The sequence below is a fragment of the Macadamia integrifolia genome, chromosome 8 (genome assembly GCF_013358625.1).
Source record: "Macadamia integrifolia cultivar HAES 741 chromosome 8, SCU_Mint_v3, whole genome shotgun sequence".
NCBI lineage: Eukaryota > Viridiplantae > Streptophyta > Magnoliopsida > Proteales > Proteaceae > Macadamia > Macadamia integrifolia.
In genome coordinates, this window is record NC_056564.1 from 34,810,288 (window position 1) to 34,827,110 (window position 16,823).

The 16,823-nt window shown below is 38.7% G+C and overlaps 1 protein-coding gene across 1 annotated transcript in view; it reads right to left on the reverse strand.

Annotated features, from left to right (window-relative positions):
• The window catches only part of LOC122086919 (NAD-dependent malic enzyme 62 kDa isoform, mitochondrial-like), an 82,503-nt gene extending 80,481 nt beyond the window's left edge, over nucleotides 1-2,022 (reverse strand). Inside the window, exons 1-3 of the mRNA XM_042655829.1 lie at nucleotides 1,859-2,022; nucleotides 1,726-1,806; nucleotides 1,541-1,644 (exon numbers count right to left, since the gene is read on the reverse strand). Of these exons, the coding sequence (XP_042511763.1) occupies nucleotides 1,541-1,644; nucleotides 1,726-1,806; nucleotides 1,859-2,022 (349 nt within the window). The remainder of the gene's footprint in view (nucleotides 1-1,540; nucleotides 1,645-1,725; nucleotides 1,807-1,858) is intronic.
• Nucleotides 2,023-16,823: the final 14,801 nt, after the last annotated feature.

Sequence of the window (16,823 nt, forward strand, 5' to 3'; positions counted from 1 at the left end):
TCAGAAGCCCATAGCCACCTAACAACCTCTGTCAAATGGCTTTGCTAACACGAAAAGCCAGCACTGTGTAGGGTCTCAAGGCATCGATGGTTTAGCTGCAGAAACCCAAGGGGATAAGCAGGGCCAGATGGCACTTTATTATCCTGTCAGGGAGGCTAAAAAGGCTCAATGAGAAGTAGAAGCATGCACATGAGTCATGGTCTGATCCACATGAGGTATTCAAAAAACATCTAAAAATATCAGATTCAGTCTAGATCTGAGAAAAATGGATCCCATGACATTATAATAAATGGTTAACCCGATCTATTTAAACATCCGATGGGTCCTGTATTCCAAGATCCGCACTCAAAAACCATCAAGGAATCATATGTTCAGATCTGTTTATTCAATAGCTACCACATAGTTTTCCACCATTTCTACCACTAGTCATTCAGCTTTCAAATATCTTAAAGAGAGGAAGTATTGTGGATAACATGGAAGATTCTTGCTATTTGAACAAGAATATTCCTTCCCTCCTGGAAAAAAGGCCGAGTTTTCACTGTTAGGATATCTTCGGCTCCCTTTCCTTCTTATTTTTCCTCCACAAATTGCCAAGCTGTCAGTAATTAGGGCCTCATGTTTGCTATTATGATATCCTTGTTTCCCTTTCTCTCTGATTAGTACATCCACAAATCAAAATTACTTTCTCTATGTCCAAGGCAGCGCAAATTTGGGTAAACCGTCGTTAAAGTCGGCAATCCTTTTTATTATTAGGATATCATGCCTCCCCTTCTCTGTGATTATTACCTCTACAAATCTAAACAATTTCTCTTTGTCCAAGGTAGTGCAAATTGGCTCGGTAACAGTTTGGGCTGGCACCCAGATTAACTCAGAGCTTCGTGGCACCATACCATCACTAATAATATATGCTTCCAGTGCATTTTAAATCTCTTATTGACTTTACATGATCAACTATCACACTGGCCTTCTTGAGCTTTCTAGCCTGATCTTCCTTATTTCACGGTACAATCCCACCCTGAGAAGTTGTAGAATCTCGTATGCTGTATATCCAAATGTATCAAGAAACAATTACAATTTTATTCAAGCAAGCCTAAAAAAGGCTTCACTTGCTAAAAACTAGTTAATTACCCAAAAGTCACATCATCCAACTTAAGGGGTAAAGGAAGCAGTTTTCAGGCTATTCATTGAAAATTGCTGCCTGTCTCTATCAGCCTACATTACAAACATTGACCTAAAGATAAAAATAGAACAAATCTTTTATTGCCATTGAAGGAGGAGGGACTTGAACACTTCATACATCACTCTCTCATATGTCAAATGGCTAGAAATGTACTCATTTTCATTCACAACCAAGCAGTGAAGGTCTAGAAAAGCTTACAAACCTGCTGCAGATCTTTGATCGACACTATGATTAATACTCGGGAATATTTCCTTCCTATCGAAACTAACCAATGAATTATTTATAAACAAAACTAAATCAATTCAGATTGAAGATCAGAAACTGATGTTAAGACCAGAAAAGAGGATTATGGAAACTTACTGAACCGATCAATTTGTTGTTGGCCGTTCATAACATTTGGAGGGAGTAGGCCACGAAGATCAAGACGATCTCGCTCTGTCATGGTGAAAGCTGTTCCCTGGTTTACGTAAGTAAATCACAATTATTTTTTTTTTTTTTTTTTTAGAGAATGGTGGCTCCGTGGCTTGGAGGATCGAAAGTCAAACCCTGACTCTTCTTTTTCCCTTAAAACTGGGACTTGGGCAGTCATCTTTCGCCTAAGAGACTCGGAGAGGCGGAAACGGGATCTGCCAATGAGGACAGCTTTTCAGTTAGGATCTCGTAACGTGGCTAAAGTACCTTTCACTGGATTCGCCATGTGTTTCATGGTAGGATATACGATAGCCATTGATTACGACCCGGATCCTCTCCAACGCACATTGGTCCGCTGGCAGCGTCTGAGTACGGATTTGAATTTTCTGTGGTGTAACAGGACATCTGCCCTGGATTTCATGTCTGAACATTTTTTATCGTTAATTTGTTATGCCACAAAGGAATTTAATCCCTAAACAGACATAAGATGTGTACTAAGCGAACTGCATGCTAGAGAGGATCTGGTTCCCATTGATTATGGGTTCACATTTTCGAGATTAAAATTCAGCTTGAAAAGGAACTTATTGGATTGTTCAGTGATTTATGGAGAGGTGTTGTTTACGAGTAGGAATCAGTCATGAATCATGATTGATCTCGAGTCCTAGCAAATCGCATTGGTTGTATGACCCAATCTAGATCAATCAACCCACGATCCACTATATATTATGAATTCGAGAGTTGCAGAACTCGAGCTTTGTTTAGTGCTAGCACTCTAGTGACTTCCAACTAGGAGTGTCAATCAGTGGAGTGAGCCATTCTCGGTCAGGCCTTTACTCTTGCATCGTGACTTGTCTATTTAAGGAATGAGTCGGTTTTGGTCAGTCTTGTGTCAAACTTGAAAAAAAAAAAAACCCACCATATATTAACCCACCACCACAATTACATAAGCTGGAGCCAATTTTGCGATTAAACTATAGTGGAGTATACCTAAGCGCTTAAAGGACCTAAAACTTTTAACACCCACACTGTCAAAATTTTATTTAGGGTTCTTTAGTTGTGTTTATTTTATTGAAGAAAATGATTTAAATATACAAGATTACCATTCACATGTGGTATGAATCTTTGACTTGCCTATCACATGTGATATGGATTTTGTTATATAAGGAAGTCTAGTATGAGAATCCTAGTTTGCAAGGTAATGAAAGATATGAATCCATGTGTATAAGGAAAGAGACCCTAATATACAAGGTAATGAGGAGGATATGAATCCGAGTGTATAAGGTAAGAGAGATCCACAGGATTTTCGATAGGAATCCTACGTGGACTAATACACCCCCTCAAGATGACAATTCAAGGGGTCAAATTTTCAACTTGTCGCGAAGAAATTGAAATCATTTGGAGGGAAGACCCTTGGTGAAGATGTAGCGATCTGATCAATCGTGGAGATGAATTGAACCTAGAGATCCTTCTTTGCCACCTTATCACGACGAAGTGGAAATCAATTTTCACATACTGGGTTTGCTGAAAGGTAGGTGGCACCAATACTGTCACACCATAGGATAGGAGGGGGTTGTAGTGGGACCCCCAGTTCACAAAATAGAGAGTGAAGCCAGTGAGTTCAACCGCGGTGTCAACCAGGGCCTTGTACTCGGCCTTAGTGGAAGAACGAGCCACGGTGCACTGTTTGCGGGAGCTCCAGGATAGAAGATTGGTGCCCAATAACACTGCATAGCCTCTTGTAGACTTACAATCAGAAGAGTCACCAGCTCAGTCAGCATTATAAAATGCTCGGAGTCAAAGAAGAGAAGAGCGATCAATAAGTAGACCATGAGAGCTAGTGCACTTGAGATAGCGCAGAATGCGCTTGACTAGGGCCCAATGTGACTCAATGGAGGAATGCATTTATTGATAGGCATGATTGACAGCAAAGGAGACGTCAGGCCTAATATACTGAAGTGCACCCACATTGGAGGCAGGGGCTGTGGTGGGGGTGGGTTTGGAGGTGTAGCGATTGGGGTGTTGGATTGGGGCGAGTTGGAGGTTGATAGGGATGGTGGAGGGGTAGGTTGGGGAGGGGTTTGGTATAGGGTGGTAAGGGGAATGGTGCGGCGTGGAGGAGAGGGAGATGGTGAAGTTATAGGGGTTGGGGTAGGTGGTTGTGGGGGTAAGAGTAGGAGTGGACTAGCGGCTGCAGGGGTAGGTGGCAGGTGGACAGAGAGAGGACTGAAGGCCCAAGGAGGGGGTGGTGGAGTGGATTGGGTGAGACCTAGAACAAAAGAGCTAGATGATTGAAAGGGAAAAACAAACTTGTCGAAGTGTACATGATGAGCAATGTAGATACGATTCGTTCACATGTCCATGCAACAATAACCAAAATGAGATGGATTGTAACCGAGAAATACACAGGGTGAGGATTGAAATTGCATTTTATGGTTGTTGTAAGGCCGAAGAAAGGGAAAGTAATGACAACCAAAGGTGCACAAAAAGGAATAGTCTAGTGATCGCCTATGAACAAGTTCAAAAGGGGAGAGACCCCCAGTGACTCAGAGGGTATGCGATTAATCAGATAAATGCAATCTCAAATGCATGGTACCAATATTGCTGGTGTATAGAGGCTTGGGCTAACAGAGTTAATCAAGTCTCAACAATGTGATAGTGGCGGCGCTCAACCATACCTGTTGTTTGTGGGTATGAGGACAAGTAACCCGATGTTGTATTCCAAGAAAAGAGAAACACTGGGGGAGGGAGCAAAATTCACGCCCCAATCAGATTGGAGGGATTTTATTTTTCGCTCAAATTGACTTCACCATGGCCTTAAATTTGGGGAAAATTAGAAAAATAAAAAATCGACTTGGTGACATGGGAAGTGCCATATGTATTTGGTATGGTCATCTACAAAAAAAAAAAAAAATAACAATATTCACTATCAGAGACAAAGTGTGAAGGACCCCATACATCAGTAAACAGTAAATCCAAAGGAAAAGAACTGCGAGTGAAAATCTATTTTAAACTAAGCCTACTGGCTTTGCCTAATTGGCAAGCCGTACAAAGATGACTAATTTTATTAGAAGAACAAGGAAGCTTGTGAGAGCGGAGAATCTAATGATGAACTCGATGGTAGGGATGACCAAGTCGTTGATGCCACCCATCACATGTGGTATGTTCAGCAATATTGGTAGACGGTGATGAAGACAACATGGGAAGGGTGTAGAGACCACCATTAATCGAACTGGAAAGAAGTGTACGTCTGGTTTTCTGATCCTTGACAAATAAACAAGAGGGATGAAATTCGAAAAATACATTATTATCACGTGTAAATTTTTGAACTAAAAGTATAGATTTGGTGAGAGATGGGACATGAAGAACATTAGAAATAGTAATAGTATGAAGTGAGGAAGAGAGAGAAGTGGAACCAGTGTGAGTGATGGGGAGACCCTTACCATTACCGACTTGCAACTGATCCTGGCCAGAATATGTATCATAGGTAAAGAGGGATTGGAGATCTGGGGTTACATGGTGGGTAGCGCCAGTGTCTGGATACCAGGTAGAGGGCGGTGGTGTGGGAACATAGGGAGTTGGCTAGGTGTGATAAGCAGAAGGGGGTAGGAGTTAGTAGGCCATTGAGGGTAGGCAGGCATAGAGGCAGGATAGGTATGATAGGCCGATGGGGTAGGGGTAGGTGTTTGATAGTAGTAAGTGGTGGCAGCATGGTTGGTGTGGTGATAGATGGTGTAGAAGAGGCGTAGGCGGTGGTTAGAGTGTCCTATATAGCATGATTTGTGGGTTTTCCAATACCAAGAGGAAAAACTTCCTCAGAGAGGGAAGCAATGTGAAGACTACGAATGAGGGCATCTTGTTGACGCCAGGCAGTAGCAGAGCTTGGATCAAAGGGGCAAGGTTTAGAACCGTTGAGGAAACTAAGCAAGTTTTGGCCTTTAAGGAAGGATTCCAATTGTGTTTTCCAGAACAAGAAATTCTTGAAAGTAAGTTTAATAGAGCGATAGTGATGGGCATTTGGTATAGAGGTAGAGGGAGGTTGAGAAGAAGAAGAGGGAGAAAGAGAGAGGCCGGGTATGGCTTGGTCGCCCCTGGGCAAGTCCTCGATGGCGGCTATGGGAAGGAATGATGCTTATGCTCGGTGGAGCTTTTGTGACTCTGATACCATGTCAAAACATTATTTAGGGTTTCTTAGTTGTGTTTATTCTATTAATAAAAGATGGTTTAAATATACAAGAGTTACCATTCACATGTGATATGAATTTTTGACTTGCCTATCACATGTGATATGGATTTTGTTATACGAGGAAGTGTAGGATAAGAATCCTAGTATACAAGGTAATGAGGAGGATATGAATCTATGTGTATAAAGTAAGAGATCCTAGTATACAAGGTAATAAGGAGGATATGAATCCGAGTGTATAAGGTAAGAGAGATCCACAGGATTTCCTATAGGAATCTTATGTGGACTAATACACCCAAATCCATTGAAGGTATGGTTTTTCACCTAAATTCTATCCAAATCGCTTTAGAAATGGTTTGCTTCTATTTTTTTTTTTTGTGTGTAGATCATATCTAATGGATTTGTTTGTCCGTGAATTAGGAAGAGAATGAGATCAACTTCAACCAAAAATTAAGGATTTTTAAACTCAGCAAGGCTCTCTACAACTAGAAAAATAGACTAAAAATGAAGGTTTTCCACAATCTGGTTTTTGTGCCCTAAAAAGAACATATGGCTCCAGAATCAGATGAAATATACAATAGAGGAAATGTAGCCTCTAGACTTGGCACATCTATAACTATGACGATTTATTGGATTCATGGAAGGTCCTCCAGGCAATATAGGTTAAAGTATTTTATAGTTTTGGATGAGGATGGCATTTGGTTGGATGTAGCATTTAGGGATGAAGATGGAGTATATGACACCTCAAGATCCTGATGATAGAGATTGGAATGAAGACACGGAGTTCAGTTCAGGGGAGGGGAATGATGGTGGTGGCAATGGTTGTGACGAATTAGTGCAAATTCCTTTGCAGATTTGGAAGTGGTATTCAAGGGAGTAGAGAAGGCTAGCACACTCAGTTGGACAGTCAAGATTGGAGACTCAGTCACCCGAGCCTACATTGAGTACACACGGATGCCAGCCTCTTCTGCCTATACAACAACAACCATAACCTTATCCCAATTAAATGGGATCGGCTATATGGATCCAATATGATCAACAAAGTAGAAGAAAAATAAGATAAAAGAAGTGCAACAAGTGAGTAAAGATGATACAAAAGATATGTTTTAGCAGTAAAAATAGAACATCATCCCAAGAACATTCCCTACAAGGGGTGGTTGGCTACATGGGTCCTTATCCTCCACATAGATCTATTCGCAGTCATACTAGGATCCAATTCTATCAATGGCATATCTTTCCTTACCACTTCATCAATAGTCATCTTAAGTATGCCCTTACCTCTTCTAGACCTTTTATATGAATTTGGTTGTGTTTTCTTACTGGGGCATCCATAGGTCTTTGTTGAACATGACCATACAACATCAACTAGCTCTTGCGGAGCTTGTCCTGAATCAGCTAGAGCGAATCCCCACTTTGTTTCTGATACAATCATTTCTTAGTATATCCCTCTTGGTTTGTGCACATCTCACCTAACACCCTCATCTCTGCTGCCCCTATCTTATTCAAATTACTCTTCTTAGCCTATATCATTCTTTGCCTATGTACCAAGAAAAACCTATATATCCACCATCAACTCCCTATCCTTCATATAGAGGGAGTGACAAGGTCAGTGGAAGCTTCAATTAGGCATATGCTCATAGCGGTGGGACCTTCAGTCAGTTATATGGTTAAAGTCAGGGGTGTCAAAAGTTGGCCCGCACCAGTAGGCCCAACTTGAACCAACCAGTTAAAGACTAAAACCGGCCTGATTGAATATGAAACATGTGGGGCTCAAACATCAATCGATAATAATGTGCGGTCCTGTTGGAACATGGTGGCCTAATAGTCGGTCGATCAAGACCAACCAAATACTATCCCGATCAATAACCAACTATTTATATCACATTAGCCCTATTATACCCCGTTTAAGGACCTTTTATGGATTGTTTATAGTCTATAGTGAATTAGCATGTTTCATTCTTGATTATGGACCGAACAAAAATGTGTCCATGCAATAAGGGTCGATCAGTTGACACCCCTACTCACACTAATGGGAATTTCAATCAATAATATGATCAAAGCAATAACAATCAAAGCTACCGATTATGGAATATGGATTTTAATAACCCTGCCATGATGATGATGACATTGATGACCAAACTTTTAAAAACCACCGGAATTATGGTTGGTTCCAGTGTGGGTATGTGTATACTCATATTCCATTTTGGTTTGAGAACTATATTATTTCTATGGCATGACATATATTGGTTGTGGGATGATGGGATACACTGTATTCGTTTACTCCTTTGTTGTGATTGCTTATAAATTAGTAGTGGGATAAATGGATAATGGAATATAACCACTAATTATAATGCTGTTAATTTACATAAAAAATTTAATTGCATTTTTTTTTAAACTTCTACATAGAAATATATATTATTCACGGCTTTTCTGAATTTTCCTTTTCTCTCTCTCTCTCTCTCTTACCAATTTTTTATATGTTTATTGTTCTTTGAGTACTATAAAATGATAAATCCTATATATATATATATATATATTTATTGAGGTTTAATTCTTCTCATATTCAAATTTTTATTATTCGATATTTTTCTGAATTTTATTTACCTTTTTTTGTATATACCAATTGTACTTTGACTATAAAATTATATGTAAATTACACTTAGGGTACCTAATGTTTCAAAAAATTGTAGTTAAGATATTGAACATTTCACATATCATGTTTGAGATACATAAACTAGGATAGCATTAGTCATGTTAATCAATATTTTTTATTTCCAATCTTACTCTTTTCTATAAATTTTACCCCTAGTCAGCCCAAGTTGGTGGGGTTATAGCTTATAAGCTCTTTAATGTGTTAGATCCCATATCATTTGAGATGTGATAATCTACACAGTGGCTAATTTTAGTTTCATTTGGACTAAGGCATTTGCTTAATATAAATACTCCATTCAACACTTCTCGTTTGTGTCTCACCTTGTTTGTCTAATCCAAAAACTCGTTTTAATAAAAAAATGTTAGGGCGAGAGAATACTATCAGATAGCACACCTACATACCACCTGCGGCCAATGGGAGGGTGAGCACGGGGATCTTCAACGCGGGGCAGCGAGACCATTTCTCACCCACTATGTCTTGGTGCAGGTACACGCTATCAGGTAGCGTTCTTTCTTTCAAAAATTTAAAATATAAAGCTAATGATGTATGCTAACCAAGTGAGAGATTATAAAGTTCTATTTTCTAGTGGGCTAGTATAGTCCTTGATTTACTTTTGTAAAACTTGATTAGTAAAGTGTTGACTACTGTTGGAGTAAGCCTTTGTTGGAGTAATCCTGTTAGTCCAATACTGAAAAAGTAATCATATAATGGGATGTTAGGTATTATTGGTCACTCTAATTAGTATAAATATTTATTTATATATGTGAACTTGCTTGTATTATCCTTTAATGGGAAAAGAGATATTTTAGTTCCTTGTGTGGTTCATCCTTATTCTATTTTACTTCCTTGCGTGGTTTGTCCTTGTTATGCTTTATATATTGTCAATATTGACCCATTAGATACATGACTAAGAAGCTCTAGAATTAAAAAAATAGAAGAGCATAGACAAGACCAATAAACATCACAGACAAAAGAGCGTTCATGCAAACAATCTTCTTTTACTATGGATTTAAGGATATATAATCACACATCTCTGTATTTAGAGGTGACAATCAGGTTTTTTCACCCAGCCTGAATCGATTTCAATGTGAGAATGGTTGAATTTGAAACCAAACCATCGCGGAAAGTTTTGTTTTCGATTTCCTCTTATTGGCTTGTTATCGTGTTTGGTCTGGTTTAGATATATATATATATATATATATATGAGAAAGAGAGAGTTCCTTGAAAGGTGTGGCCATTGTGGTAATGTAGTGGTCAATGGGGGCGCACATGGAAGCATTAACAGAGGTAGGTTTCCACCTTTCATGAGGGGTAAGGTAGGAGTCTTTTCGCTCCCTTTATGTCTTGAATTAAGGCTCACACTACATTTCAGGATTCTTTTCCATATATATATATATATATATTTATGATTTTCGATTGATATCGATTTTATATTGGTTTATGTTCGGTTTCAATTGCCACACATTTCAATCTGTGCTACTTCCATGATCAATGTGGCAGGGTAAGTTTCCTTGCTCAATATCCGGTACAACTTACTTTGCTTTTGTCAGAAGGTCGACGCAAATGAAGGATGGCCAGTCCCTGGTTCCTAGGTTTAGGGTATTATCTTCAATACGGTTTCGTTCAATCTAGTTTTCAAATGGTTCCACATTACCCAAGTAAGAAACCAAACCATATATAAGACTTCAATTCAGTTCGATTTGAACTTTATCGATTCACTCTAATTTTACCAATTTGGGTTAGGGCTTGAAAACTCCTATCTGTATTGATTTGCATGCTCATATGATCTCTATATTGTTGTATTGCATGTACGTTTTCTAGCATATTAAAGATGAGAAATACCATGAGTAGTTAACAATGAAATAGTTATCTCTCCCAAAAAAACATGCTTTTTTTTTTTTACGTGGCTCGTCCTTGTTATGCTTTATATATTGTCAACATTGACCCATTAGATACATGACGAAGAAACTCTAGAGTTTAAAAAATAGAAAAAGGTAGACAAGACCAATGAACATCACAAACAAAAGAGCGTTCATGCAAATAATCTTCTTTTATTATGGATTCAAGGATATCTAATCACACATCTCTGTATTTAGAGGTGTCAATCAGTCTATTCGGTCAGCCTAAATCAGTTTCAATGTGAGAATGGTTGAATCTGAAACCAAACATTATGGAAAGTTCCGTTTTTCGGTTTCCTCTTATCGGCTTGTTATCGTGTTGGATCTGGTTTGGATATGATATATATATATATATATATCGCGTGGCCTTATGCTAGTGTGGTGGTCAATGGGGTCACACATGGTAGCATTAATAGAGGTAGGTTTCCGCCCTTCATGAGAGGTGGGGTAGTCTTTTCGCTCCCTCTATGTCTTGACTAAAGGCTCACACTACCTTTTGGGCTTCTTTTCCCCTAAATGTAAGGCAAATATTTTTTTTTTTATAATTTTCAGTTGATATCAATTTTGTATTTGTTTATGTTCGATTTCAATTGCCAGTCATTTCAATCCTCTACTTCCATGATCAATGTGGTAGGGTACGTTTCCTTGCTCGATATCCGATATAGCTTACTTTGCTTTTGTTAGAAGATCGACCGCAAATGAAGGATGGCTAGGCCTTGGTACCCATGGTTAGGGTATTAAGTTCAATATGGTTTCGTTCAATTCAGTTTTCAAATGGTTCTACATTATCCAAGTAAGAAACCAAACCATATAGAAGACTTCAATTCAGTTCGATTTGAGTTTTTCAATCGATTCACTCTGATTTCACCAATTCGGGTTAGGGCTTGAGAACCCCTATCTGTATTGATTTGCATGCTCATATGATCTCTATATTGTTGTATTGCATTTATGTTTTCCAGCAGATTAAAGTTAATAGTGAAATAGTATCTCTCTCTGAATAAGCATATATATATATATATTTTTAATTTTATCGACCCACAAAGAAAATATTTTATTACGAATGAACAAGATATTAAGGAATTGTCCATCTTCTGAGGAAGATCTAGTTCTAGAAAAAATAGAAGTGATGATTAAAAGGTGCGAAAAGTGGTTGAAAATGATAACATAGAGTTTGCTCAATTTCAAGGTGAGAGAATATGTAGTTCCCCGATGATAACTGAAGACAATGTATATGATTATGAGATTGACGACACGAGAGAGACTAGCATGACGAAAAGCATGAAGGTGAGATTGCAATATGGGCCCCAACAAGCCCCTAATGGGTATACTATGGACCATGAAGGTCCAATAAGATTATAGAATTATCATATTTGGTTATTAAATTTTATTTTATTTTACATTCAATTCCTTTATAAAACGTAAAATATATTTGAATTAAATATAATAAAAAATTTACGTAATTTATATAATCACATTAAAAATTAATACAAAAATTCCTTTTAAGATTAAAATTTTTCATTTTTCTTCCTTTTAATTTTTCTATTGAATTTAGAGGTGTCAATTCTGAGGCTGCACTGGTAGTTCAGATTGAGCTTGGCACGTCTATGGCTCTACTGTGACCGGCCCAATTAATAAATATGTCGGGCTCAAGCCCGACACGTTTATTAAATGGACGTTCACGGTGCAGGTAGCTAGTCTGACCGAGTCCGACCCTTATAGTAAAGAACAACCATAATCTCATATCATTTTTTCTCTTTATTAAAGATTTGCGTCCCCTTCTGCTATGATGATTTTTTGTATAAAACTATGTTGATTTAATGTTCAAATTGAACAATTATGGGCCTTCAACCCACTTAAGAAAAGAATTTTAAGGTAGGCACATTTAGAGCCCGTTTGAACTCGTTTATACTTAAATATGTCCATAGCCCGATAAGACCTGTTTAAGGTAGCCTGATTAAACTTGACACTGATTGGTCTGATTATAAATTGTACAATGTCCTCCAAATCTAAGCCCGTTTATTGAAATGGACATTCACAATGCAAAGTTTCTAAGTGATCAAGTCCAGCTAGGCCTGACCGAAATCGACCCGGCTCGACTAATTGACACCCCCTACTGTTGATAATGATTGATACAGTACAAACCCAAAGTCCTCAGGATCAATTTAAATAGGGAAATTTACCACGCCACCCCTTGGAGAATGCCATAATTATAAGACCACCCCCTCTGTTTCACCAAATTCAGACCCCTTACCGTCAGTCATGGTTAAGGAATATACTTTATTTGCTCATATCAGCAACTATATTTTATTTTAAATACCAAAATGCCTTATTAAATACGAAGTACCAAAAATACCCTTACAATAAGTTAATAATTCTTTACCCAAATCGATAGGTTTTGGATCCCATTCTAAGACCTAATTTACCTTTCTCCCCAATCGCCATTGTTGGACCACCGGTGATCGTTCATAGCAGCGGCATCAGTAATGCATGGCGACCCGTAGGACCTCACAGTGACTAGGCGAAATCCCTTTGATATAGTCAATCGTGTGTTTCTTCTCCCTCCCCATTCCCGACCAGGCCATTGTCTTCACCCTCGCGATTCTTCTCGTACTTGAGCTCCGCGGAGCTATCCTTGTTGGTTTGGATGCAGCTTAAGCCCATTAGCCTAACCCTCTTATTTGTTCTTGGGTCAATCCCCTCTTCTCTTTTCAATCTGTTTCTCATTTGCAAGATTTTATTTTCTTTGGATTTGAATTCGAGTATTCGACCCATTTGGGTGTTCTTTTAGGACTGTAGTTTACAAAAATTATTCGTTTGATTCCTCTAAGGTGAACAATAGGAGCATGGTCCCTCTTCCTTTTATTGTACTTTACTTGAAGAGGTTTGCATCTTTCCTCGCTCGGAAGAGTCCGTCGGCTTCATGGTTCCTTGACCTACTGTTCGAGAGGGCCAGAGAGAAAGCTGGCCCTGTAGAAGAGTTCCAATGGATCGGTCTGATGTTTTTTGTGGCAGTGCCATTCCTTGGAACTGGTGCGTGGACTGAAGCCATTATAGCTTTGATACTAGATAAGTAGATATGTCCTTCTGGACTGCGGTTAAAAATCGATAGATTTTTTAATGGTAAGGGTATAAAGGTTAAAACATGAGTTTTTTAAGGCTCCGTTTGGTATCGTTTCTATTCCAGAAACGCCGTTTCGTGTCAAAAACGAAAATTTCAGTTTCTGTGTCAAAATGCAGTTTTTAAACGAAAAAATAGTGTTTCAAAATTTCAGATTTTTATCGGATTTTTTTTTTTTTTAAAATGGAACGAAATTGGGAAGAGGAACTCCAAATGAGTCGTCCAATCTCTTAGTTTTTTTTCACTTTTTGTTCCAAAAAAATAGAAATGGACCATAAGTGACCAAATAGAAGATTCTGTTTTTTCATTCCAATAGAACGAAAAAACTCCAGAAACGTTTTTTAGAACGATACCAAATGAGCCTAGCAGTAAAGGTATAATGATCATTTTAACTTAACATTTAACATTGACTGACGATAAGTGATCTAAGTATAATTTTATGAAACAAATGTCTTATAATTGTGGCATTCTTCAAGGGTGGTGCGGTAAATTTCCCATTTAAATAAACAGTTTTGGAAAATCTAGAAGCCCACGGCCAACAAACTATAGCTACGTCAACCGATCTACAAGTACGTGGCTTTCCATTCTTGAACAGAATCTTGCGGTAGATAGCTAGCTTCCATACACTTCCACGACCCCTCCAAGCCTGCATGGCTCTATTCTTCTTGCTTCTTCTCAGTTTTGCGGTTCCTTCACTCGCAGTGATTTAATCGAGAGAGAGAGAAACGGAGATAGATTTAGAGAAAGAGTGAATGGCGGAACAGGAGGCGTCGAAGAGGCAGGCTGGCGCAGGCTGCCCTATTCCCCTACAACGATGGTAGTCGCTGGGGTCGCTATCGCGCTGGCATCGCTTACTTCGCCTTTTACGATAAGAAGAAGCGCGATGAGGGCACCAAGGCCAGCACTGGCGAGACCCGCAAGTAATAGCAACCTTCTTTCCCATATCTCCACTCGGACAAAGCTTCCACTATTCTTCTTTTATATGATCAAACCGCTCTTCATCCCTCCTCTTACAATCTAGAATAGTTTTTTTTTTTTTTTTTTGATATCATCGGGTATGCTTCTTTTCATCCTTTGTGCTTATGCCTTCTTTAGAATTTGAGATGTAGCTATGCTAGCTTGACTGATGGGAGGATGAAAATTTTCAGCCTTCCTGTGGTCAAAGCAATTTGTAGGATTTCATGGGCTGACAGTTTTGCACTAGTTTATCAAATTTTCATTTTTCACCCTTTTCCATAAACCAAGCATCATTTCATTAGATGTGGATAATCTTGGTTGAAGAGCGCATGAGTGTGAATTGTGATTGCATTTAATATGTTCTCCGCCTCCCTATCATTCCCCTTACCCCTATCACGCTATGGCAGTGTGGGGAGTGTCGATCAAATCCTTGTAAGAGAGTGATTCTCGTCCGGTGTTTGATTTATACTTGAACTCCGCTTCGACTCCGCTCAAAATAAAAACCAATTAAAAGGTGAGAGAGATGAAGAGAGAGATTGAGTCTCAAACACCGTACGATCCCCGAATGACGACTTGATCCGCACTCCCCCTATGGTGTGTTGGTGTAAAATCCCATTGGCGTTTCCTTTGAAATAATAATAATAAAAAAAACATCATTTCATTACATGGGAGGACAGAAGTCTCCTTTCTTTGTTTAATTTAAAGGCAATGAAGGGCTTTTGTTAAGTGGTATTCTAAAACATAGTCTCACGCATATTGCATACAATTTTGAATCTTACAAACAAGGGTAAGTCATACTTCGAGCCTTCACCCCATCATTGCTATCGGCTGATTGTGGGTTCAAGTTAGCACGTTTTACTATCACTCATCGATCTTGCGGGAGTGTTGCGTCTGGTAGACATTACAATGGAGCATTCTTTTTTTTTTTACCCAAAAAAGCGAAGGAATTAAGATGGAATGTGGATTAGAATAAAGAAAGAAGAATGTGAGCGAGACAAATTTTCGGAGAAACCCAAGGAGGGCTAGATCCATTGGTGATTTGTAGTGGGTAAAATGTCTTCCTTGGGCTTGAATCCCCTCAGCAATTTTTTTTGGGGGGGTGGGGTGTGGGGGTGGGGGAGGTGGTTTGGTCTAATGAATGGAAAGTTCGTTTTGAAATCATTTGCTCTACATCCATTCAGAGTAAATGCTTCAACAGGAGTCAAATAAGGGTAGATTGATACAATAGAAATCTATGGTAAAATGTCCATCCTTTACTTAGCAGATAAAGTACATTACAGAGTTCATTTTAGGGAGTGACGATTTATCCATTCGATGCACTGGACGTTTTTAAAATGGCGGGTCAGGTGAATTCAATAATAGAAATGGCTTGGGGAGGGGGTGAATAGGGATTATTTCTACTACAAAGCATGTGGGACACTTCATTATAAAAAATAATTAAAAAAAAATGTTTTGTGAGGGGTGAGGGGAGACAAGGGTAATTTAGTAATTTTAATTATTATGAGAGAATGATTTTTAATAAGCAAGAGGAAAAAAAAAAGCTTGTGAACTTTACATGTCGAAAAAGCTTATGACAAGTTTATGACAAGTTTGTGTGGAATTTCATTGAAGATATTCTTTTAATTTCTGGGTCATGATAAATAACGGTTTGATATGATTTATAATCTCTATGCTGTACCTTTCAATTTATAAAATCCGTCAGAGGTGTTCGACAAGAATGTCCTTTAGTTTGAATGATACCAATGTCCCGTAATAGAAAAGAAAGCCAAGTCAACTCAGCAGTTGTAGTAACCATAGCCCGGTACTCGGCCTCGGTGCAAAGTGAAAAATAGTGGGAGCATGCATATATTGACACAACGAATTAACGACAAATGAGAGATCTAGTCGAGTCATGGTGAGATATTGTCGGGCACCAACTAATGAGATACCTCAATGCCCAAAAAATAATGCAAGGTACCTAAGTCTTTCATCGCAAAGCGTGTGCCCAAGGTAGTGACAAATGAAGATAGAAACGTCTCATTATTGCCAGTGAGAACGATATCATCAACTTATAAAACTTAGAGGCAGCCAAGAACAATAGCAATGGTAAGCACTAGACGAATTGAACCTGGTTTTATGACTGGGCTGAACTTCTCAACAAAATCAATACCCTCTCTTTGGGTAAACCCCTTTGCAACGAGACGAGCCATTAGGCATTCTAAAGAACCATCAACCTTAAGTTTGGTCTTAAAAATCCATTTGCGGTAGGTTCTGTTGGTATTATTGTAACAACAAGGGCATATTTAGGATTGGGTTTGAAAACCCCAACCTTACTGCGTGTAGTTATAGAATGAGCAGATGGTAAGGGGATACATGTGGCTCGACATGGGCTTGTATAGGAGAATATGGATCATTTTGAGGAGATGGAGAAGACTCCTCAACGTGGG